General features: G+C 40.7%; 2 protein-coding genes across 8 annotated transcripts in view; one reads left to right on the top strand and one right to left on the bottom strand.

The window, feature by feature from the left end:
* The window catches only part of LOC309586623 (quinone oxidoreductase-like protein 1), a gene marked incomplete at both ends in the record, with an annotated part of 32,040 nt that extends 19,337 nt beyond the window's left edge, over window positions 1–12,703 (bottom strand). For 3 of the 4 annotated variants that reach the window (XR_014227394.1, XM_082303839.1, XM_082303841.1), the window contains 6 exons: window positions 1,621–1,689; window positions 6,458–6,502; window positions 7,907–7,979; window positions 8,515–8,592; window positions 11,492–11,563; window positions 12,625–12,703. Coding sequence is in view for 3 of the 4 variants with exons in the window: in XM_082303839.1 (XP_082159965.1) it covers window positions 1,621–1,689; window positions 6,458–6,502; window positions 7,907–7,979; window positions 8,515–8,592; window positions 11,492–11,557 (331 nt within the window). Of the gene's footprint in view, window positions 1–1,620; window positions 1,690–6,457; window positions 6,503–7,906; window positions 7,980–8,514; window positions 8,593–11,491; window positions 11,564–11,971; window positions 12,410–12,624 lie in introns of those variants that run through there. The other variant, XM_082303840.1, reaches the window with a different exon arrangement.
* A 598-nt stretch (window positions 12,704–13,301) lies between these two features.
* The window catches only part of ITSN1 (intersectin 1), a 138,639-nt gene continuing 127,186 nt past the window's right edge, over window positions 13,302–24,754 (top strand). For all 4 annotated transcript variants that reach the window (XM_082304320.1, XM_082304319.1, XM_082304321.1 and 1 more), the window contains exon 1: window positions 13,302–13,432. The gene's annotated coding sequence lies outside the window, so the exon portion shown is untranslated. The remainder of the gene's footprint in view (window positions 13,433–24,754) is intronic.

Genomic DNA, 24,754 nt, shown 5'->3' with positions numbered 1-24,754 from the left:
TGCGAGTTCCAACCCATGAGTTCCTAATTCTCTTTCTCTATAGGTGAGAATCTTCTACTTAATAATCCATTGGTATAAACAGCTTCTGGAAGTTATAACACATTTTAAGAGAGATAAAGGCCAAGATAACATTATTTGTCATCTCTGTTTTCTGTTGTCTCTACCTACAAGGCACTTAAGAGTCTTCCCATTCTATCCACATGCTTAGAAGCCTGGGGAGGTCACGTTAATGAAGTACTCCGTTAACTAGAAATCACAAGTTCAAACACCACTTTTAATGTAAGCAATTTACATGATTTAGCAGAGACCTTGATACTAACCTAGGAAATCATCATAGCCTAGCTGAGAGTCCAGCATAGAGCTGAACTATGTAAGTGCAATCCCCTTGAGGCACACTAGAAAGGAAAAAAACTGGAAAAGTTTGGTCTGCCTCTTTAAGCATAAGAATTGACAGCGTAGCCTGAACTGGGGAAGCTATGAAACAACATAAGCAATGCGATCACCTGGGATCATTTATCAGCGTGCTGGAAAAGAATTCTAGGGATCATCACCAGCATCATCACTTTGTGTGCTGGTTCATACTATTTAGCACAAAGCGAGGTACTGAAGGTAGTACAAAGTCAGAAATATTTTCTGCCTATAGCTGATGTAAATAGTGATAAGGCAGCACAGACCTCGAGATTCCATTTTGCTTGATTTGTACTTCCAAGTGTTACAAAGAATAAACCTTATTTTTTCATCTCCATGAGTCCATGACTTACTTTGCAAAAGCTGCCATAGCTAGTCAGGAAGATTTTATCTTCGAACAAGTCAACATAAATAATATTTGTTGACCTCTCATATATATTAAAAAACACGGAGAGGATATTTTACCATATTATATGCAATAAAAGTAGGGTTTCAGTTTTGGTATAAACAAATTTCAAGAAGTCACCTCATAACTACACAAGTTGAATTCATGGATAGTCACAGAAACACAATACAAACTACTTTTGAGCAAGCTACTCTTTTGCTCAAATTAACGCAACAAACTGTTGGGAGAAGCACATATATTCCCAAATTTAGTATTCTACACATCAAAACACTCTATGCCCAAAAAGGGGAAACTGAAGCTCACAATAATTGAAAAGAATGTTTCAATACTAGGTTTTGCCTGATCCTCATTCTCTGAAAATTCCTTGCTCCAGCTTCTAGTCTGCTAATGTTATCCATCTGTTAGTCCGGTCACAAGTGATGTTCCTGGATTGAGTCAAAGTGAGGAAAAAGGCAAATTTCTCCTCATTTAATTTGGTGACAGATGAGGCGAGGAAAAAGTGGAAAAGCAATAAAGCAGCAAAAAGGGAACTTAGAATGAAGAAAAAAAAAAAAAAGAAGAGTCAGCTTGTGTGGTTTAGGCACATAATTAACCCATTAAATGACAACAGCAAAAGAAAAAATCCTTGAGAGTACACAGTATTCAAAGCTTCTATGAAGAGGTGGAGCAGACAGAATGTCTGAATGTTGCTATATAGAACAAGTTTGCCCAAAGGTCCAAGTTAATTAGCTCCCCATTAGAAAAGCTAAACTGAAGTCTAAAGATATAGTAAACATAAATATTAGTAAAATATATGAACTACATACCCAAATAATGCTCATGAACTAGAATAACTTCACAAAGACCAGACTCTTCAGAATCCAGGGGCAAAATTCCTGCAAAAAATTGAACATAGACCTTTAATTTAAAACAAGCATACGTTATAACCAAAAGAAGCTCCTAATGAAATTGTTAGTCCCACTCAGTCCGTGGTTCAGTTGCCCTCTTGTCAAGTTTACGACAGGTTAAGAAAACTTGGCAGGGTAACAGCCTGTAATCTCTATGGGCGCAGTGCACAAGACGGTTCCAAAGGTGCTCCAAACAGCATTTTGGGGTTGGGGAGAGAAAGAACGGGGACACTACTGACTGCTTTTTGCTACTGGCACGCTTAATTTTTGTCAGGTCACGTCTGAACTCATTTCACACTGCTCTCACGCTGATCAGTGCTTCTGTTTCTACTCCGGGCCATGGCTAACAAAGAAGAAAATCAAGCTCTCATATTGCAGATGGGCCCAGAACAAGCCGCACTACTGATACCTCTACTCTTCCATCCTGATGCCTATAAGTGTGTTGTTAGCAAAGGCAGCAAAAAAGGGACAGAAAGAAGCAGAGGAAGAACAAGCAAGAATGCTTGTAAGTATAAGTTTTAAAAAGTTGCAACAGAGAAGAGAAATTGAAAGGAAATAAAAACACCCATGGAAGACAGAAATCAAACACAGAACAGGCAGAAGAAAAAAAAGAAATCCATCCTAGTCATAACAGTGTTTTTTTTCCTCCAGTGGCCAAAGAAGGAGATTCGTGAACAGTAGGTTCTGGCATCTTATCAGTCTTCTGAATATATGTACCCTCTTTCCTCGGTAAAACAGTATTTTCTTCCCTCTCCCATCCAAACCCTATACTCCATTTAGACCAAAGCAACAGCTTTGGCTTAAAATCCTCAGCAAATTTGGCTGCTATTTCCAGTCTTTCACAACTCCCATTAAAAAACGGTTACCCTACAGTGCTTGTATACATCTGCAGATCTCTCAAGGGTTTATCTATGGAACAATAATAATAGAAAGTCTGAAATAGCTATCTACAGCAGCTATTGTGCAATTAGGAAATAATGCAAGAAGGGCAAGAATCTCGGAACAGAACACACTTTCTTACAACATCACTATCAATTCTGTCCTACTTTGATAACTTAAGTCATCCTCTAATCCTTTAATTTAGCATACAAAATATAAACATGTATGAAAGAATGTCCCGAAGAAATATCTCTTCTATCCTAAAGCACCATTCAGATTTTGATGATTAATACAATATTGTATTTCAAATGTTACGAAAAATATCCTTATAGTAAACTAAAATAGCCTTGGCACCTAAACCAGTTTGCATTCTAACATCTTACTATAGAAAAAGCAAAACACAGACTGAATAATACATGAAGACATTCCTTTCCTTGACAGATGCAAAAGTTCAGGAACAAGTCACATTATCTCCTAACACTCAAGACAGCCTCCAAGGAGTCATTATACATTGCTGTCAACTCACATTGATTTTGGGGTCTCTAAAACCATTCACAAAAACATGACCCTTCCTTATATTGAGGGAAAGACACGTGCCATCTTAAAAGAACCATGCCCCTTAGTATATCTCATAATGCTTACAGAAGCTCCAACATGAAGTGTGTTTTATGTATGCTATACAGGTGAAGCATTTGACCCAAGTACAAAATCAGATTTTTCACTTTACTTGCCAGAAATACTCTACATAGCATAGGGCTTTTGTGCATTGTTATTTATGTATTCAGTAACAGGGCATATGGAAGAATGGACATGCAAACTGGCTAACCACCAGTAAATCTAAGCAGGTACACTTATGTTTAGATTCATGTCACCAAGTATTTGTGGCCAATTTAACTCTCAGAATATTTTTCCCCGCCCTTATTTTAATGAGGAACATAGCATAATTGATTGCTAAAAGATTCTGAGAGCGACAAATAAAACTGACTAACTTCGAAAGGAAGTCAAGAAGGTATCTCAAAACAAAAGATTTTTGGCTGCTCCGAGGTTTTATTACTGTATTTTTCTTAACCAAACAATTATGTATAAGAGAATACATTATATAAACAAAAAAATCTCCCCTGGAAGATTAAAGAAGGATCAGAAAAACTTTAAAAGCGAGAAACAGTTCCTGGTATGATTTTAGGAACAGAGTAATGATTTAACACACCAAGTACTATTCTTACATGAAAGAGAGTAGATTCATAAATAAGGACTGTATATTATTACTGTTAAACTCAGTAAGGAGTACATACCAGGACTATACTCTTCAACAGAAGGACAGGCTTTTTTATAAAATTCAAGTAGAAACATTTTCCTGACAATTGTATATTTTGGGACAGTTTGATGTTATTAAACACACAGGTAACCAAACCATTTGGCAATAGCTCGTTTTCTTTTAAATCTGCTCATTCATTAACTATGTATAAACTCACAGCAATAGTAACTGGGAAGTGTGCTTGTTCGGAAAGATTTACTGTAATAGAAATATTTCACTCCTATCTTTTGTCTGTATAGCATCTATACTGGATGCATAAGGTTGAACAGCTGTTTGAAAGGGAATACTCTGAGATTTCGGTATTTAAAGAAGTGGGTTTTCTTTCTTTTAGGGCTAAAAATATTTAATGCTGTTTTCTGCATCTTCCTATTTCCATACATGTAATGCTGACTTTTCTTTACCTGAATCCACAAACATTCAGTATTCAAGAACAAAAAACCACAGACAACAGAAGTCTCAGACAAAATTAATCTGCTTCTTTCATGACCCAAGTACAGATTCCATTCCCTTAATGTCAGATTTACACTGAAGTAGCTCAGCTGATTCACACTAATTATTCTATATTTGAATTAACATGAGTGGAATCAAGTCCTAATTCGGAAAAAAAACCCCAACCCTCCTACAGCCACTTAGAACGTCACTTAGACCTCTCAGATCCAGTGATGTATTTTCAGAGGTGGTTTTTTTTTTCCTAACTACTTACTGAAACTGTATTCCTACAGCTACAACAGAAGGTGACTGAAACACAAACACTTATTTTAAAATATTCAACAGATGCAGCATATGTCAGTCAGATATTTAACCAAACAAGCAATACTGTTCACAATAATGACACTATTCACAGTTCAAAGTTATTCATATGCAAGACCAGAAAATGCCTGGCCATGACTTCATTAAACAAAGCAAAGCCACTTCTGTACCCCATAAAATGGAATACTGTGCTAGTTTTGGCTGGGGTAGAGTTAATTTTCTTAATAGTAGCTAGTATGGGGCTATGTTTTGGATTTGTGCTGGAAACAGTGTTGATGACACAGGGATGTTTTCGTTACTGCTGAGCAGTGCTGACACAGAGTCAAGGCCTTTTCTGCCGCTCCCCCCACCCCACCAGCGAGTGGGCTGGGGGTGCACGAGAAGCTGGGAGGGGACACGGCTGGGACAGCTGACCCCAACTGACCAAAGGGCTGCTCCGCACCATATGGCGTCATGCTCAGCATATAAAGCTGGGGGAAGAAGAAGGAAGGGGGGGACGTTCAGAGCGATGGCGTTTGTCTTCCCAAGTAACCGTTACACGCGATGGAGCCCTGCTCTCCTGGGGATGGCTGAACGCCTGCCTGCCCATGGGAAGTAGTGAATGAATTCCTTGGTTTGCTTTGCTTGCATGTGCGGCTTTTGCTTTACTTATTAAACTGTCTTTATCTCAACCCATGAGTTTTCTTGCTTTTGCCCTTCTGATTCTCTCCCTCATCCCAGTGGGGCAGAGCGAGCAAGCAGCTGGGCAGTGCTTAGTTGCCAGCTGGGGTTAAACCACAACAAATATTAATTCCCAACTGTAAGAATTACACCTTCTGTGGTGAATAGATAATAATAATCACACGTCTTATTCCATTAGATTTAAGCTAATGATATGAAAGGTCTGACAAAGTTTTACCAGGAAAGGAAAAGCCCCAAACATTTTCCATGTGATTTTTGACCTGGAAGTCTGTTTTAAACAGCAAACAAAAAAAATACAGTGATTACCACTTGCCCTTCTGATGGGTTTCTCTGACAATGTCATAGCAGGGTTATAAAGCATGGACTCCCTGTGGTTAAGTTAGGGGGGAAACAAGTCCACTTTCAAGAACTCTAACATGCAGTAAAAAATGAAGGTTCTGGAAAATGAGCAGCTTGAATCAGTGTTTCTTTTTAAACGTGACCTTGCATTTAACAAAACACCTGAGTACGTGCACTGCTTTTGGCAACTCAGAAAATCCAGTAGAACTGGTGAACCTACTTGCATGTTTAAGTTAGGATGACTCTCGATTTCTTTACTCAAACAGGAATTGACATGACTTAGAAGAAACTGAACAGTCTTCAGTATGCTTGAACAAGAGAGTCATCACTAGCAGTTAAAAGTATATTTTTATATCATCCTCAAGAAGGCAGGAAATAGAAGCCTAGACTTTGTATCATCCACAGAAATCAAAAGATACATATTCATTACATCAGGATGGTGTTATAAATACAAATAATTGTGTATGTATTCAGATAGTTGCATTCAGAACACTCACTCCACATGGCTAATTGGACCCAGGTGTATATTCTTAAAGACTCAGTGAATACAGTAGGACTATGACAGATTACATTAGCTGGGGACCTGAACTTCCATTCTTATAACCAAAAAACTTCCCTAAGAGAGCACTTTTAGAATACAATTCATTTATAAGAGTTTATTCATGTGACTCTAGTTGAATCTTTCAAAATAAACGTCTAATTGTAGCTTTAGCAATGATTATAACCTTAGCCATTCATTATAAAAAGATTACTAATTGTGTTAGTTGATAAGACAAACAAGCATTAACTTACCCACCACTTCATCATCTGGCTGAAAAAAGGTCACCTTTCTTCCAACTCATGAAGAATATACAAAAAGGAGGAAAGAAGGTATGAAGATAAATGTTTATAGCTGAAATCGAAGATACAATTAAGAGCACTGTTTATCACTAGCTCACAAAACTAAAAATATACCCTGCTAGTGGAAAAAAAAAAAAAATTCCTATTAAATATGCACATACCAAAATCAAACGTTTCATTCACTAAACTTTGGCACCCCATGCGCAAACAGTTACATGCAAGTACACACACGTATATGCGTTTGAAAGATCTAGGCTTTAAAATACGCATCAAAGGTAGATATGCCAGTGAAACACTGCCAAAAATTCCTGAATGTTATTTTGTCTTCACTATTCCAACAAATTATTTTTACAAATAAATTAAAGATTGTTATAGCATGTGCAGGTAATATCTTAAGATCTCAGTACATGGGTTGGGGCAATCCCAAGCACAAATACAGGCTGGGCAGAGAATGGATTGAAAGCAGCTCTGAGGAGAAGGACTTGCGGGAGTTGGTTGATGAGAAACTCAACATGAGCTGGCAATGTGCGCTCGCAGCCCAGAAGGCCAACCGTATCCTGGGCTGCATCAAAAGAAGCGTGGCCAACAGGTGGAGGGAGGTGATTCTGCCCCTCTACTCTGCTCTCGTGAGACCCCACTGGAGTGCTGCGTTCAGCTCTGGGGCCCCCAACATAAGAAGGACATGGACCTGTTGGAGCGAGTCCTGAGGAGGGCCACAAAGATGCTCAGTGGGCTGGAGCACCTCTCCTATGGAGACAGGCTGAGAGAGTTGGGGTTGTTCAGCCTGGAGAAGAGAAGGCTCCAGGGAGACCTTACCACAGCCTTCCAGTACCGGAAGTGGGCCTATAAGGAAGCTGGAGAAGGACTTTTTACAAGGGCACATAGTGATAGGACAAGGGCTAATGGCTTTAAACTGAAAGAGGGTAGATTTAGATTAGATATAAGGAAGAAATTCTTCACTATGAGGGTGGTGAGGCACGGGAACAGGTTGCCCAGGGAAGTTGTGGATGTCGCCTCCCCGGCAGTGTTCAAGGCCAGGTTGGATGGGGCTTTGAGCAGCCTGGTCTAGTGCAAGGTCTCTCTGCCCATGGCAGAGGGTTGGAACTAAATGAGCTTTAAGGTCCCGTCCAACCCAAACCATTCTATGATTCTAGGATTTTATTTAGAAAGCTGTTGAACTTTCTTTTTTTTTTTTAAGCTCTGAACAGATATGCAGGAATTACAGTTCAGTTCCTTTTTTTACTTTCATTTCAGTATCATTACTGACTTAGGGGAAGCCTCATTAAGAAAGCAAATAGTTCCTCCTATTAAAGGTGTACCATGCACACAGTATTTATTTGTTCTGGATTACCAGACCCTAATTCTGCTCCATACCCTCACAAGACAATTATACTAACTTACCTTCCAATACAACTCCAGAAATTTCTCGACCAACAGGTAGAAGCTCCTTCCCCAGTTTAATTTCTGACAGAAGCTAGATGAAAATAATGGTTACAACATTCTTACTAAGGCTCAAAATTTGCGTATTTATTATCATCTTACAGTGTTTGATATTCACAGTAATAAAGCTGGGCCATTACCGAAATGGTATCTGGGGGAAAAAAGTACACACATTCCTCATTTAATATTAAAAACTTTGCACTGGTTTTCTGTATTTAAATTTAGAAGCATATTAAAAAAATAAAAACAGAGTTATTAACAGGCAAGCCAAACTATGACTCAAAGTCAGTATGCAGAGAATGATAAAAGGACTTTACTGTAAAAGAACTCACAAATGACAACTGATCTTTCTCCATAAATTAGGATCCAAACTACAGGTGCTTTTTATTTAAAGAGATATGCAAGAATACCACATCAATCCTGTGCCCTCTTTCTCAGCAGTAAGGCTATATCCTCAGATAGCATAAATGGAATTCTGCCAATTACCAGCTAAGGCCCTGGCTTAGATCTTCAACAGGAACTGTAAACACCTCCAGCTTTTATTAAAAAAAAAAAAAATAAGCAAATACCTTTGTATCTATCCAGCTCAGTGCACAGGCTCTAACTTGTACTTTCACATCATTGTCTCTTGTAGGAGGAAGGTTTTCCTAGGACAAATTTATAGACGTTACATTATACAATGCAACATGAATGTGCTAGTAGGATCTTCTCAAGCTCTTGAAAGCACTTTTCCACGGAGTATTTGTTTTAGATTGTTTTGTAGTCAGAACAAGAAATTTCTTTCAATGAAACGGGAACTGATATCACAATGGATTTACAACACCATTTTGAGTACATGTATGTTACTATTACAAACTGACCACTAGACCTTACTAAACCTAAACAGACACTGACATTATTTTTCTGCCCTTTTTTTTTTTGCAAGTTAAATATCACACCCTTATCTGAAACAATTTTTGTAGGTAGTTACCTTCCTAGTGTCTAAGAAATAGAAGGAAGCAGATCTTTAATATTAAAACTATATTGCAAGAGCAATGGAGAATATTAAGAGAATTTTGACATGAATGTCTGGCATACTGTACTGACATACTGAGGTAAATATTCGACTAACCCAGATGGTGTCAAAGAAATAGCACCGATAAGAATGGTTGTCAAGGCCCACAAATGATGGGCACCTCACATACAAGTGTGTTCTACTAATGAAGTCTCCCCTTACTATTTCAATTTTTGGTTTTGGGATTGATATCTGAAATGATTTTCAGTAGTTGAGTACTGCTACTTTAAAGTAATTAATCAGCTAAATTGAGTTCTGGAATGCTGACTCCACACAGGTGTTGAAGAGCTACCTCAGGTACTGGAGGCAAAATCACATATTTCCATGTTATACTATAGCAGTCTAGATGTCTGTTGGAATTGAAAGTGAAACACTTACCAGAAAGTCATGACAGAGCTTTGTTTCTACTTCTGAAGTTAAGATATATTCTTAAGTGTTTAAGCTTCCTTTGATTTTTTTTAACTCTTCCCAAGAAACAGCTGTTGCTTTTCTCCTAGGCTTAGCAACATGAACAGTAATCTCTGTCCAAGGAATATTGAGCTGAACTTTTTCTCACCCCAGCTGAGTTAAACACATGCTGTTCCTTTAAAATTGCAAGGCGTTTTGCCAGCCTGACCTCCTGCTCCTCAAACAAACCAAAGTGGGTTCTCACTCTTTGTTCCACAAAACAGAAAAGCCATTACACTGTTGGACTATACGAATTCTGCATCTCCTTTTAAAAAAAAAAAAAGTTAGATTCTAAGTGACATATAATTTATGTAAATTTAATATTATATTGTCGTTTGGAACTATCCTTTTGGTATGCGTAGCTCAATGAACCCAAGTATGCTACAATGAACAAAATAAAACTGCTTGTCTTTATAAAAGAACACAAGTCTTAAGAACAAAAAGAGACAATGAAATGTTTGTGCTCTTAACTGGTTCCTGCCTTCATAATTTAAATATGTCATTATTAGGAATTGACCAAGCATTGTATAAGGAGGTGTGATATGGGAATTCTTCATCCAAGCTACTGACTTTTCATTATCTACCTTCTGTTCTGTTAAGGTCTCCTCAGCCAACTAGCCTTCCTTTTCCTCGCTTTTTTCAATATTTATTTCTATTTAAGATGAGGATTCCATAGCGCTGGTCATTACACAGACACCTGCAGAATCAGTTCTTGTCTGAAGAGGTTTAAATAGATTTAAATAGGCAAGTAGGCAGACAAAGTCTATAGACAAAGACTGTACTGGAGCTGTCTCGCTTGCCTGTTGCCAGCACCTACATATTCCCATCCCCTCCTTTATGCTGGAGGTAGCAATCATGGAGCCATCACAATGATGAGAACTAACTTCTAACAAATTACTAGTTTTCACCTGGATAAGTAAGCTGATCCATCTCACCTTATAGCTGCATGACTCTTAAAACCATTACAAGGAAGACAACAAAAATGTGCTGCTGAAAGGTGAATAAACCTTTTCAGCAAAAGCACAATTTCTTTAAGTAGATCTAAGACTGCTCCATGAATATGCACCTTGGTTGTATCAAAATCACCTTTCTTGTTGCATCCTTCTCTTCAGGCAGTTCCTTAGATGTGCTTCACTACTGGGACTTTGCAGCTGCTCAAGCAAGATTCTCACCAGTACTACATTGTTTCATTTTGATATATGGCTCATAGGTATATTTAGGTATCTACATTACACAGGTAATATACAAAGGTATATTTAGGTATCTATATTACACAGATATACATAGGTATCTGTAGTAATTTATTTTGTACCTATAAGATATTTAAGAACACAGGTTCACATCCTCAAAACCATGTAAGCATTTTTCTACTGTTTAGACACCCATAGTGCATTGATACACACTCAGTGACACCCTATTTTAGCCTTATGCCACAAGATCATGTGTATGCGCTTATCCAATTAATGTTTGCATCAAACAGACAAAGACTCTTTAGCACAATAGTTTCGGCTAAATTTGACATAAAAATAGTTGTCTTCTTGTTGTTCCTTTAAGTTGTAGGAAAATAGGTAGCTAGACAAGGGAGACTTATCAATGCCTCTGAGAAAAAGGCTGCATTATGATCTCAACCCTCACTAATAGCAAAGATCTCACAAGAGGAAAGAAAACAACAGTAAGAACACTCCAAACATGATAAATTTCTCAAGCTGTATTTCTACTTTTTCAGTGACCAGAAAATCCAACCAGGAGATGTGAATCCATATGAAACCAGGGTTCATTTGTTATGCCTGCAAAACGTGTTTTCAAAATATAGACACCAAAACTGCACAGAGAAATCTAGCACTGGTCTTGCCAAGTGCTGCATGATGATGGTAAAATACACCTCCCCTGCCTTCATTTACCTGCCTGTACGTGCAAGGATTACACCAGTTCTTTTTTAAGTCTACAGAAGAGTTAGGTATTTTAGTTTCCTTGTGAAATTGAAATTCAGCCACACTCTTTTCTTCCACTGAATGATTAATAATGCAATTATGACCGGAACTCACTCTTTCCTGGAAGATAAATGTCATTTCCTCTCCAGGTGAATTCTGCTGACAATACAAGGCCTTCATAGTGATCTGAAAAAAGACACAGCAACCAAAATGTAATACATGCAGTATCTATAGATCAAACAAGTAACTAAAGCTTTACGTTACTTTATAAGCAGAATAGTGATTGTTTGCAAGCAACACAGGGCCTATGAGTCCTTCCAATATGTAAGTTCTAAAACAGATCAACAGATAAGGCAAGATACGGTGTTACCTGCAACAGGTTACATAAGTATTAGCGGCCATTATATAGCAAGTACTAGGGACCGAGGATGTACAGCAAAAGGCAATGAATGATACGCAGGATTCGCCAGTTGGTGGTCCAATCCAGTAGATGGGTTGTTTGCCACCCAGGCTAGAAGGCACACAATTTGACTAGCTCAGACAAAGGCAGCGCAAAGGGCAAAATAACCACTGCAGGAATACAAGGAACCTTACATATGACTTCACTAAAAATCACAACTCGGGTTTTTGGCCTCCTCTCCCAACTTGGCGTATATCGTCCTCAAGAAACAAGAGCTTCTTGGAGAGAAAAAAAGGTGTCTCTCCAAGCTACAGGAAAAAGAAAAGCACAAAGCAGAGCGGCAGAAAACCACGCGGCCATCACGTTGCTCCTGGCAGCCAGCACTAACGCCCCAGGGGACGGCCGAGGTTGAAGGGCCCGCCCCGAGGCACCTCGCCGTTCAGAAACGCAGAGCAGCGCGGCAGCCGGGGCCCGGCACAACCCCACCAGCCCCGCGGGGAGCCCCGAGCTTAGCGGTGCCGGGCCGCTTCGCCGGGCGCCCCAGGCGCTCCCTGAGGGCGGCCCGCTTCGGAGCGCCCCGCTCCTTTAGCCGGTAGTGCCGCCGGCCGCGCCGCTTCTATTATTCCGGTGCTTTACCACACCGGAGAGCAGCGCCCGCCTCTGCCTCCGCGCCGTGACACCCGCGGCGCCGCAGCAGCCCCTCAGCGCCCGCCGAGGGCCAGGCGTGGAGGAGACCTGCGCAGAGGCGGCGCCGAACCGAGGGGCTCCAAGCCCGCCCGAGGGAAGAGCCCCCCGGGAGCCCGGACGCAGCGCCGCCGCCCCGCCACCGGCGGTTGCCATGACAAACCGTTACTTCCGCCGCGCTCCCACCTCGGCGGCCTCCGGCGAGCGCGGGCACCACCCCCACGCCCCGCTCCCAGCCCCAACGTCCAGAGAGACCCCATGTGAGCTTGTGATTGGCCACGGCGGCCGCCGCTCGGCGTAGAAGCGGAGGCGGGATTGGCTAGGGCGGCTGTCGCTCGCTACGGGAGAGGAGGCGGGAGCAGGCGTCCCCTCCCGCCCCCCGGCGGCAGGCGAGACTACGCGGCCCAGCAGGCTGCGCGGCGCCGCCCGCCGGACTACAGCGTCCGGGGCGCAGCGCCCGGCGGCTGCCCTGCCTGACCTCCCGAGAGCGGGGCCGGCGGTGTGTGTGGGGGACAGACATCGGCTTGAATTACCCTTATGTAAAATAAAGGCCCCCGCCGTCCCCGCAGGCGCGTCCCGGGGAGGCGAGGAGGGAGCCCCACCGCCCCCTCCCCCCGGCTCCGCTCCCTGCGCGCTGACCCCCTTGGCGCGAGCGCGGGCCTAGCGGAGCCCGGATTGGCCGGCGGAGGCCGGGTCCCCGGGGTGTTCCCGGCCTCTGATTGGCGGCACTCGCCTGCCCGTTGCGCCGAGGGGGCGGGAGGGAGGCCGCGGCCGCGCGTCAGTACGGCGGCTGTGAGGGCGAGCGCCAGCCAGGGCTCCTCCCCCCGCCGCCCGCCAGACGGTGGCTGAGGAGGCAGCGGGAGGGGATGGTGCGTCTGGCGGAGGCGGTGGCGGGCGCCGCTCCGGCTCCTCCATCCCCCCCGCTGTCGCCATGGGTGTGAGCAGGGCCCCCCGGCCCGCGCAGATATGAGGTACTGCCCGGCGGCGGCGAGAGGGGACGGGAAGGGGGGACCCTGGCTGGGAGGGGCAGACCCTCACTGGGAGGGGCGACGGTTCACCCCAGGCCAACGGCGCCCGGCCCGCACCCGCGGCGCGGGGGGGGGGGGGACGGGCAGCGGCGCCTCTGCCCCGCGCCGCCTCTGCCGCCCCCCGCCGCCTCTGCCGCCCCCGCCTCCGCACGGTACCGGCGGCCGGGCGTGTCCCGCTGCCCGGGCCCGCTGACAGGCGCCGGCTGCCCGGCACGGAGCGAGGCGCCCCTGCTCCTCTTCATCTCCCTCAGTGCCGTGGTCGTCGCCGGTGTGGGCGGCCGCGGAGGGCGCGGAGCCGTGAGGTGGGCGCCCGCGGGATGCGCCCCTCGTGGGGGGTCCGGCGCCGGCTGCTGCGCGCTGGGGCGGGCGCCGCTGCTTTGCCTTCCTCGGGCTGGCCTTTTCTTACTATTATTCTTTTAATTTTTATTGGTACGGCACCGAGGTGGGTTTCGCGGGTGCCGTTTTCGCAGCTCCGGTTTTGCGGGTAGAGGAAAGCGGGGCAATGCGGCGCGGGGAGCGCCCCGGTTCGTGTGCGCTGGCTCGGCGGTAGCACAGCCCTCGCCGTCACAAGACAGCCATCGCTCCCAGAGGAGGGAGCCGTGTCCCGGCCACCCGTGTCCTCCGGGGAATCTCGGACGTGGAATGCAAGGGGTGGGTTGTGCGGCTGCGGGTAGCGGGTTTCCCTTGACCGCGTTAAATAACGACGGTTCCTGCTGCCTCCGTCCTCTTTGCTCCTTGCCCCTTCGACGCATACGGTCCGCCCTGGTGCGAAGTGAAGGAGGAATGCCATCCCTTACGGCTTGAGAAGGGCACACGACCGATTGAACGAGGGAATGTTGTCAGGGCGTCAGGAAAAGGAAACCGGTACATGGTCGGTTTTTTGTCCCTTCGTTTCTGTTTGCCTCGGATTAGCAGGCAACTTTGTGGATAATATTTCCTGTGGACATCTTTTGTTCTGATTCAGCTGCTTCTTTATTTTGAAAGAAATGTGGTTTTTGCTTTTAGAAAACAATATTTTCTGTGAACTCTACCTTTCTGTGGGGCGTGGGTGTGATGATAGGGAAAACACTTCCACAGATCATTAGAGAGTATTGTTTAATAAATAATTCTTGTTAGTAAAATAACTAGCATTCCAGATGTGATAGTGTGGTACTCATTAAAGCAAGGAACGCTCTGTTTTCCCCTACCTCTTCCCACCCCTCCCAGTTCTAAAGTATGCTTTTTGTGTAGAGCAATATATGTTTAAGGTAATAGCTATGTATTTTAACAAAATATTTGAAGTCAACCTCCAAATGCATGCATTTTTTCCTAAATCAAAAAGCCAAACCGTGTATTTAGGTACTGATGACTCTGGAGAGTGTTAGGCTGTGCAGTGTTATTCCACACTGTGTTAGACAACCTTTCTTTCTTTCTCTCTTTTGCCTTTTTGTTCTAGTCACCAGTAACCTCCCTTGATGAGTATCACCAGGTGATGTTTTTATACAGTATACTTTTTAACATACCAGTGAATTGATTATTGAATTCTTCTTTCTGTTTTAAGATGCTCAGACTGGATCTCCAAAGCCCTGCTTGAGGGGGTGAGATATGGAAGGAGGAGTCTTGCATGTCAGCTGTATTCAGATTTCCAAGTACAGGAGTGGGGGGGTGTACTTGCTTGTGGATGATGAGGGGGTGTACTGATTGCATATAGAAGTACAGGTAAAGAAAACAGCTGCATTCCTTTTGTTAACTTGTAATTTAGGATATGCAGCCATCTATGTTTAGGCGTGCATGTAAGTCAAAGCAGCTTGAGCCATTTTAGCTTGCGTGATTAGCACTTGTATGCTCTCACTGATTTTGGCAGCTTTACAGGGGTCATGTTTCGTACAGATGAACTGTTTCTGAACAGTTTCTCCAGTGTATTAGGCTCAAACTTCATTTGAGCTGAGCGGGCTGCTCTTTGCACTTGCTGCTTCACAAACCACACTTAATTCTTTCAGTTCTAATGTTCCCTCTATAATATCCCACTGTCTTTCGTTCCAGATAAGATCCTTTTCAGAGTAGCTGTGTTTTCTTGATAATTTTCTTTTATATCCTGGTTCAGTGGAATAACTACTTAGATACAGTAAAATAAGAATTGGTATCTCAAAATAAACCAATGACCTGCAGTGCCTATTCTGTCTCTTGCTGCTGTTGGCTGTTCAGTGGAAAGTCTGCATGCCCTTTCCTTAATGCCTCTAATCACGCAATTAGGATAGATTTGGATTCAGGAAAAAATGTGAATCTAGCAATTAAATCATTCTAAACGATGATGTTGAATAGCCTTTTCTGGTCTATCTTTGTACTGTTATCATAGATTGTAATTTTAGTTTTTAGTAGGGTAACACCAGGGAATATAGGAATATAGGAGTTCCGTTTGTAGAATAAAAAGAAAAATAAAAAAGTGTAAGGAAAATGTCAGCAATGGCTTGAGGAATGGGGAGAAGATCATCACAGAGAGTTATCAACTATGAACATTTGTTTATGCTGTCTTTAGTAATAGAGTAGAATAAATCATAAGCAGAAAGATTTGTTTGTAGTACACATTTCAGGTGGGGGTGGCTCAGTAGTTAACCTGCATGGAACCGAAGAAATCAGATTTTTTTTTTTTTTTTAACTATAAAAATAACCCAAAGATTGCTTCTGCTACTGTCGTCTGCTAGAAACTTTGAACGCTCGTTGCTATTGTATTTAATACAGCTGCTGAACTTGAAATGCCCCCTACACAGTAAGTTGGTTTTGTTTTTACTTGCAGAGCATGAAATTGGGTGGTGTGGTAGACAATTAGAAATTTGATCCAGTCTGAGATCTAATGATAAATCACGTGTGCACATAAAACCTTACTGTGAGGTGCTAAAATGTCTGTATGATACGTGGTAAAAGTAGTTATCCTCTTTTTAAGAGCACACTTTCTAAAATTAAGGAAGAATATAACTGATTCCTCTGATTATTTTGGGTGGCACTGTTATTGTAGATGCAATTTTAATTGCAGATTGCAGTATTCATAACTATATTTGCCAGTCCTTCCTGGTTTTGGAGTGTGCATGTAGATGTCTAGTTAATCCACCTGTCTAGAATGAATCCCTAGATAGCTCTGTGTATGTGTGGAAGGGGCAGAGGAGGTCAAGTTCTTGATAGACCATGCACCATTTGTATAGGAGAGATTGGTTTCTAATTACTGATCTTAAATGCATTTCTACAATTGAAACTGGAATTTGTCTACCTACTTCAGGGTGTCAGAGGATTAACTTCTGGGCCAGAATAGAAAATGAATGGATGTTAAATAATTTTGTGTGGGGAGGAGTGAAGAGAGGTATCCGCTGTCTTCCCCAGCAAGAAAGGTTTTTTTTATTTGTCTTTTATTTCTTGTGAAAAAGGTGCATTTTTACAACATTCCCTTCATTGCAATCAGTCAAAATGCAGAAAAATTAAATGACATAGTACGTACTTGGTTTGGTTTTCTCTTATGAAATGTATTAATTTTGCATATGTTGTATATGACATTTTCATGTGTTGTTTCTAAGGTAATTGAATTAATTAGTGCTAGTGTCATTTCAGTGGTCGTCTTTCTTTTTCTCTGTAAAGTCATCTTTTCACAAGTGTTGTGTGTGTAAAATGTGTCTGGAATTTTGAAATAATCATATTATTAATTGCCTGAAACCTAAATCTCTGCTGTATATTTCTCTTTCACAGTAGTTCTCAATCTCACTTCCCCTTCTCTGTCTCTCATGGTTGTGTGTCCCCATGGGATATTTGTGGTGACCACAGTTTTGACAGTTGAAGTCTAAATACTGTGGATTTGTAAGAGTAAGTTTTTGTGTAATAGCAATCCTTGAAAATCATGGGCTTGATGGTATGTTCTAGTGTTATAGATAAATATACTAGTACTAATATTATAGATTAGCAAGTCCTAGTAATACTATTAAGATAATTTCACTGAGACCTGTTGACTCAAGAGTTCAGGTTTTCCTTTGTATTTTGATGGGTAGCTCCTTCTAATTTCCATGGGGATTCTCTACCTAAATATCTTTTAAGGATCTAGACCTGAGGATGGCTAATCTACTGTCAATGACTGGACAGTGGTTCATCTTTGCATGATTTCAAGATACAGTTTTACTTGCTCCATATAAATGCACAATTTGTAGATAATAGTTATTAATATACTTCCAAAATACAGAGAACACCTGGGTTTAAATCTATGGTTTCTGAAAGAGTGTTCATGGAGAGCCACCTGAAATAGTTGGGATTTCTCTGGAGGACTCATAATGAAACTCCTTTGTAGTACATAGCTTTCTATGCTTTCATACATAATTGTAAATAATATTGACAACAATTAAATATACCTATGAAATCGTTCACGAGCTATATATGAGGACTTGTTTACAGCATTTAGAAAATTTCTAACTCAAACTACACATAATAAATCTAAAGTGGTATCTTTGGACCAGTTTACTAGTTAGCTGCTCTACTTATCTCTTAGCCATACTTTCTAAAGATGTTTTCCAAAAGTAATTCCCAGACTTTACAACTGAGAATAAAGCAATGGAAAGCGAAGTTTTTAATGGAATATATACTTCATAGTAGAAACTTCCAGCTGGAATCACATGTGCTGTGAGCAGGTAGTCTGGGTTTGCCAACATCCTTGACAGTTAACGCAGTTTTTATTTTGTTGTTCTGGTCCCCCACTTTTTGAAGAAAGCAGCAGTCAATTTCTGTGACTGTTTGGTGTTATGATTTGTATGTGGTTTTTACCGAACAGTGTGTTAGGCGTAACTAAATCACCTTCATTGTATTAACTGCCCACCTATTTCTTCAACAGAATTTTTAAGACTTAAAGGACTAAAATAAACAATTCTGCGTTAAAATTAAAGCTATATGTTTGAGCGCTTACTGAAGATACGGAGTGGCAAGTAACGCAGAACACAGATTTCTGTACTGATAACTTTGTTAGGGTTTGAAGGCTGCCGCACCACAGCTTACCAGCAGGCAGCTTTCCTTGGCTTTGTCCTTGCTTTGTAATCGGAGACATCTGTAGAACCGTATTAAGACTTTGAGGTAAAGACTGTATGCTAACTCTTAAACGAGGCAGTGATTGTTTTAAGCAATCAATTACAGTTTTGTGACATGTTACAAAGTAATTTGTTTGTCAATAAACGTAATAGCTATGCAAATCAAATTGTTGCATTCCTTCTGTGATTCTGCAGGCCTGCTAAGATCCAAAGGTACCTACGTCAGAGTTGCATTGGAGAAATGAGAACTTTTATTAATTTCTGATAGAACTTTTAAGTCTCTCAGTGTGAGTACCTAGAAACAGTATATGAGAAAAATAGGAAAATGATGTCTAGTTGTATGTTTAAGAAAGGACAACCAGCCATCTCAGGGAAAAAAGTATCTATTGTTTTCTAAATAATGCTTATCCTGAGAAGTATACATTAACTTTTTTTTAGTTGCCCTACCAGTTGAACTGTAAAGGAGAAGTCCAGTATTGACTACTAGAAGGTAATTCAGCTGTGTGTCCATACAGAGTAGAACAGTCTTGGGTGCCCGTTTAGCTGAAGAAGCTGTGTAAAGTCAGCTGCATATCTAACTTTTAAAGGTCAAGGTGAATTTATGCAGGGACACTCAGATGCTTATCGATGATGGCTATCTTCATATTATGTTACAATTTAAAACCTATAGTTGTGTTTTGGAAACTTAGTGCTTGTATATTAAGTGTTCATATGACAGTGCTTGTATATTAAGTGCTCGTATGACTGATCTGAAAATTGAAGATATGATTGAACTAATTTTGTGTTTTGAGGTTACCACCTCTTTATTAAAAAAAGCCTCTTATTAGTAGCTGTAAAGATACATTTTTCATGTACTGTAGCTTCATGTTACAAATTAACAAGCACAAGAATACAGACTGCCCTGTAAATTGTAAGGTGTGATATTTAACATTTTTTTAAAGTAAGTTTTTTTAATAGGTCATGGCAGGATTGCTCAAAACTTCAGTGTTATCTTTTCTGCCAGTCTTGCAATGAAAGAAGATAAAGGCTGAGCAGGTCTATTCAGTTGCCTAGTTTCAGTTATGTTACACTATGTTTAGACATTAGCTGCACATTGTTAATCCCTCATCCTGCAAGCTGTTCTGTATGAACACGTGCTTGTACCCATAGAAAGCCGGCAGTTGAAGAGAATCTGTTGCAATATATAGATGCACCTGTGAAGAGTTCCTTGCAGGTACATGGCCTTCAGCCATCTACAGATTGGATTCCTGTGTTTGTGGTGAGGAGGTTTAGACAGAAGCTCAATTACCCAGTGTGAGGTTCCAATAACTTCCATAAATCTTCGGGGTATTTTCAGGAAGTAACATTCTTTCTGTCTTACAGAGAATCATGAACTAAAGCTGACAATTTCAGAGTTCTCTTTTGTAATAAAATGCCAGTAATCTGATCATGTACCAAAGGCGGTGGTATAATAGTTTAATTTCTTGCACAAAAATACTGACGTTTTTTCTTTGAATCATGTGTGAGTTCTGGTTGGATAAACTTGTTTCTCTGTTTTTCTCAGGCAGACAGATAGGCTCCTGTGATGGTCAGGGATTTTTCTTGGTTGGTTCGTTGTTTTTGCAGGGGCATCCAGCGTAATTGACTTTTTTTTAGATAGCATTTCTCTGCCTTGGTCCTTCAGTGCATCTACTGCCTGTGCTACTGCAATGTTTGCTTTCCTAGCTCCTTGCCTTCACCAGTCAACATTCTTCTTATCTGTTCTTTTTTTCCCCTGTTTTTCCTCTTCTATCTATATTTCTTCACTTTAATGATCCTATATATTTCAGCATTATCTGAAGGCTGGCAGGTGTTCTTTCCCACTTAAACTTTGTATTTTGATGTTTGTTGATTTTGTTCTGCTGATATTTGTAAGAGCCAGTCCCAACAAGGAAAGATTGTGTAAAGTAAACTACTGGAAATAGTTTGTAGAGCTACCTGAAATACTTACAGAATTTTCTCGCAAAGAAGCATTCCATTTTAATACCTCTGTTCTCCAGTGTGTGCTCAAATTGCAAAACAGCATAATAAACAGTAAAGAGAAGAAGGAAGAATTTTTTGTTAGAATAAAGTAGTGTGGAATTAAGTTGCTATAGGTATTTGGGCAAATGCTAAATTTAAAACCTAGACATGTAACAAGGCTTTCCCCCTATTCTTTTCTAACTATTTCTTATAGTTGTCTCTTTTTTTTAATTCCAGTTTGTAAAACTTAGATGCAGAGGAAAAGTTCAAAACATAAGTGTTAAAATATGTTTTCACATGACAAAGTCATCTATACTTAAATTCATGGCCAGACATCACGAATTTTGGAGGTGTTTAATGACAAAGTTTGAAAATATCCATTATCCAGCTTAGAAGTTTCTGCATGTTCTGCTGTTCTGTACTTGCTCTACTTAAAACCATAGTAAGCAATATAATATGCTCATAAAAGAACAAATAGCAACCTACTATCAAAGATAATATGCTAATTCTAAGAAATATGGTAGAAATTAAGTTTGTCTTGTAGATAGTGTCTGCTGAAAAATGGTATTGCTTCAAGGAAATGTTGCTTAACTGTGGTGACATGGGCAGAGGAAGAAGGCAAAGACATTTAATTTTTTGTGTGGTGTAGCACTTGGCTAGATGTGATATTGGCATTACTGAGAAGCTCTGACTGGCTGTGGTCAGGAGTCAGTGGCTTAGTTGGTGCCAATAGGTGTTGAAAGTTCCTGTTTGCCAAGAGCCCTTCAGATGGCATTAGTGGTGCAAAGAGGTTGATATTGGACTTCTGAAGAAGAGATCTTGTAGTCCACGTGGAACTAAAATAGTTGGATCCTCCCACTCTAATAGTGGGTTCCTCCCACTATTATGCTTTTATGGTCTCTGAACCAGGCTTGCTGATAGGAAGCTGCTACGGGTGTTATCCGTGCTCTGAATGTGCTTCATTACCACAGTTCTTATCAGAATAATCTGCATGGAATTGAGGCATGTGCAGCATTTTCACTTTAACAGTTTCATGCTTTTTTGATTAATCAGTCATCGTTTTTTGCACAATCAGAAGTTATGGAGAAATGCAAGTCCTGTAGCTCTGCACAATAACTGGAATCCACTCTTGTGAAACAGAAATATGAAATAGTCCAGATGCAGTGCTGACTTTAACATGCCAAATGCAGAAATGGATTGATTCCTTAACTGTGTCGCAAATGTATGTTTGGTGCTACTGTTTCAACTCAATATCTAAATCTGAGAGGATTGCTTAAAACTTGCGCTGTCTGTAGCTGATGCAAGCAAAACAGTTATGCTTTGTGGGTTTTTTTGCGTGGAGGAAAAAAGATGCATCCTTTTGAGTCAAGTTCTCAACGTTATTCTGAACTGCTGACAAATGCTATTGTATGACTTTTAAAAAATTAGCTTATTTGTATTAACTAGTTGGGTGAATTTAACCCAAAGAGTTTAATCTGCTGTTATTTTAGAACTTACAAACAAAACCATGAGTTCTTATGTAATAACCCAGAAGTGTCCCCAAATAAAGCTGTCTTCTAGGTAAAAACAAAACAAAAACAAACAAACAAAACCCCAAACTAAAAAACCCCCACCAAACCCTGCATGAACTTAACTGAAGTGTTCTACAAACTTATATAAGACCTTGATAATTTGGTGCTCGTTCCTATTCTTCCTCTATCTTAGGAAATCTGACAAAGTTTTATTTTAATATCTTTGTGTTACCTAAGACTTTTCAGGTGATGTTATGGGGAAGATCCTGGTGAAGACTGTGGACTAGTTAGTGGTAGTGTTTGTATGGGAGGTTAAATGGAATTTAAAAGCTAAATTTGCATTGGAAGCCTACTGTCCAGAACCAAGTGGTAGTGTTTGACATGCTGTGTGAATAAGAAAGAAGTAAAGAAATACTGGATGAACAAAAGCAGCACAGTATTTGTGTGTGTGTCTGAGACTAGCCATTTTAACATCAGATCATCTTAATGCCCCCAGATTAGAGCTACTGGTGTTGCAGGAAGAAAATGGAAAAGTTTGAAAATATTTGATAAAACCTTACTTTAAAAGAAACAAGGCCAAAACAAACAAGAATGATGAAGGCAAGCCTTTTCGATGTGAACATCATCTGATTCTACAGAGTCTAACTCTTAATTTGAATACAGTCTTTGTACAGCAAAGACTAAATCTGATGTGGTGTGGTATCTCTGAGTATTTAGGCGCCACCATTTGTTTATACTGTTGCTTGCTTCTTTGTCAAACTTTAGGTTTCAGTATTAGAATTCAGAATTTCATGGTCAGGTGACAAACTGGGCTAGGTTCACTCTGCTCCTGTTTGTGTCTTGATACAGGCTTCAGAGTCCTTACTGAGAAAGGAGGAGAACTTTAGGACTAAAAAGTAGGAATACGTAGAATTGTTTTTCTTCTTTTTTTTTCTTCCCGGTCTCACCATTTGCTCAGAGGCAGGGATAAGAGAAATGGAGCTTTGACCTTTCGGCATTTTTGGCTCTTATTAGTTGCTGGCTTGAGGAATTGAACGTGTTCCAGGGATGACATGTTAGCTGAAATTTCAGCAGACTGAAAGACTGTAGTCTTTTCAGCTGGTAGTTGTTTCTGGATACTTGGTAGACTCCATTGATAGCTGAATAATAAACCTTCTGCCTATTGTGTGTTGGTTTTTTTTTTTTGTTTTCATGTAGTTTTAAGGACTTCTGTATAAGCAAGAGGGAGGATTCTTCCTTTGGTTCTTTTGATAGATGATAGTTTCTGTGATCAGAAATTGCATGAAGCTTCAGAAATAATTTTGCATTTTTTTTCCTGCTCTGTGTGCTTTGAGCATGAAAATGTTATACTACAGCAGGGAATCCCATTTTCCTTGGAGCTAGAGTTGCTTAATTCCTAGAGTTTCTGGAATTTGTTATGGCAAAAAGTTCCTCCTTTTCCTGGATTACCAGAAAAAGCAAGGTACAGGCTAGTTGGGGCAGGGCAACAACTACATTAAAATAGCTTTCCTGAGCGTGTGTAGGGAATATAATCATGCTGAATCTCTTAAATGGTTATCTTCAAAATCAAAATTAGTCATTCAGCTTGTGAAGTTCAAAACAGTGACAGAAATTTAGTCCTCTTATTTAAAACAAAACAAACAAGCCCTCAAAAACCGGCAAGCATTATGAATCAAGAATGCTGACTCAGCTAAACTTTGTGCACTGAAATGAAACCTAGGAAGCCTGTGTATTGAAATTCTTGTGAAATTTCATTTCCTTTTCTGTGGAGTTTTATTGTGCTTTATTATCCTTTCCCAGCTTTGAAAAGGAAAAAAAAAGGGGGGAGGAGAGAAATAAATAAATTTAATTAAAAAAAAAAAAAAAAAGTTAACTGAATCCTCCAGGGAGAACAACACATGCAATTACTTTCCACCTGAGATACTTTGTAGCTAGCGAGGTTTAAAAAGACAGTAAATATAAGGGACAAGAAAGGGGCAGAAGGCTACAAATAGTGTGGATACGCCAGTATGCAGGTTTTCAAACTTAGTTGGCTCTGATTATTGTTTTTAAGGTGGCAGCAGCAGTTTCTAGTTCTGTACCAGGCCGTGTACATGAGGAAGCCCATGGATTTTCTGACAGTCCTCAGGTACTTTTCTGGAGTAGCTTAGATACTTATGATGAGCCATGCTCTACAGCGCGGGGAGAGAGATAGAAAAACACTACATTAACAACATCAGACAAAGAGGAAAAATGGGAGCCTGTCTCAACTAAGGTATTTTAAACATCTACCTGTTGAGTTCAGTTGTTATCCCTGTACTGTATTATGAAAGTAGATGAATATAGTCTAACAATAATTCCATCTTGTATTAACTTGGCTTTGTCTCTTGTTAAAGATTAAAGACTTTATTCTGTGAAGATTTAAATAGAAACAAAGCCTTATTGCGATGAAAGGAAACAGACAGAGGTTACCTAGTTAGATGGCTTCCATCTTTCTCTTGATTTGTAGACTTCTAAAATATGTCTTCTGGGGATACACATGTGGGACAATGTATATAAACATAATATTAGGCTTGATTTTTCTTCGTTGTTTTTTCAAGTTACCTAGAGTCTTCCTTTGGCTTGTATATGAGCTAAGGGAAACCATGCTCTTGAATTCTCATGGTCTCTGATTCTCATTTTGCTGAGAAAAATGGTTTAACTGATGTGCTTGTGGGCATATAGTAGAGAGGTTGAACCTTTTTACGGATACACACATCAGGAGGCTT

The sequence above is a fragment of the Platalea leucorodia genome, assembly GCF_965183815.1.
Source record: "Platalea leucorodia genome assembly, chromosome: 2".
NCBI lineage: Eukaryota > Metazoa > Chordata > Aves > Pelecaniformes > Threskiornithidae > Platalea > Platalea leucorodia.
This window is presented reverse-complemented; position numbering and strand designations above follow the sequence as displayed.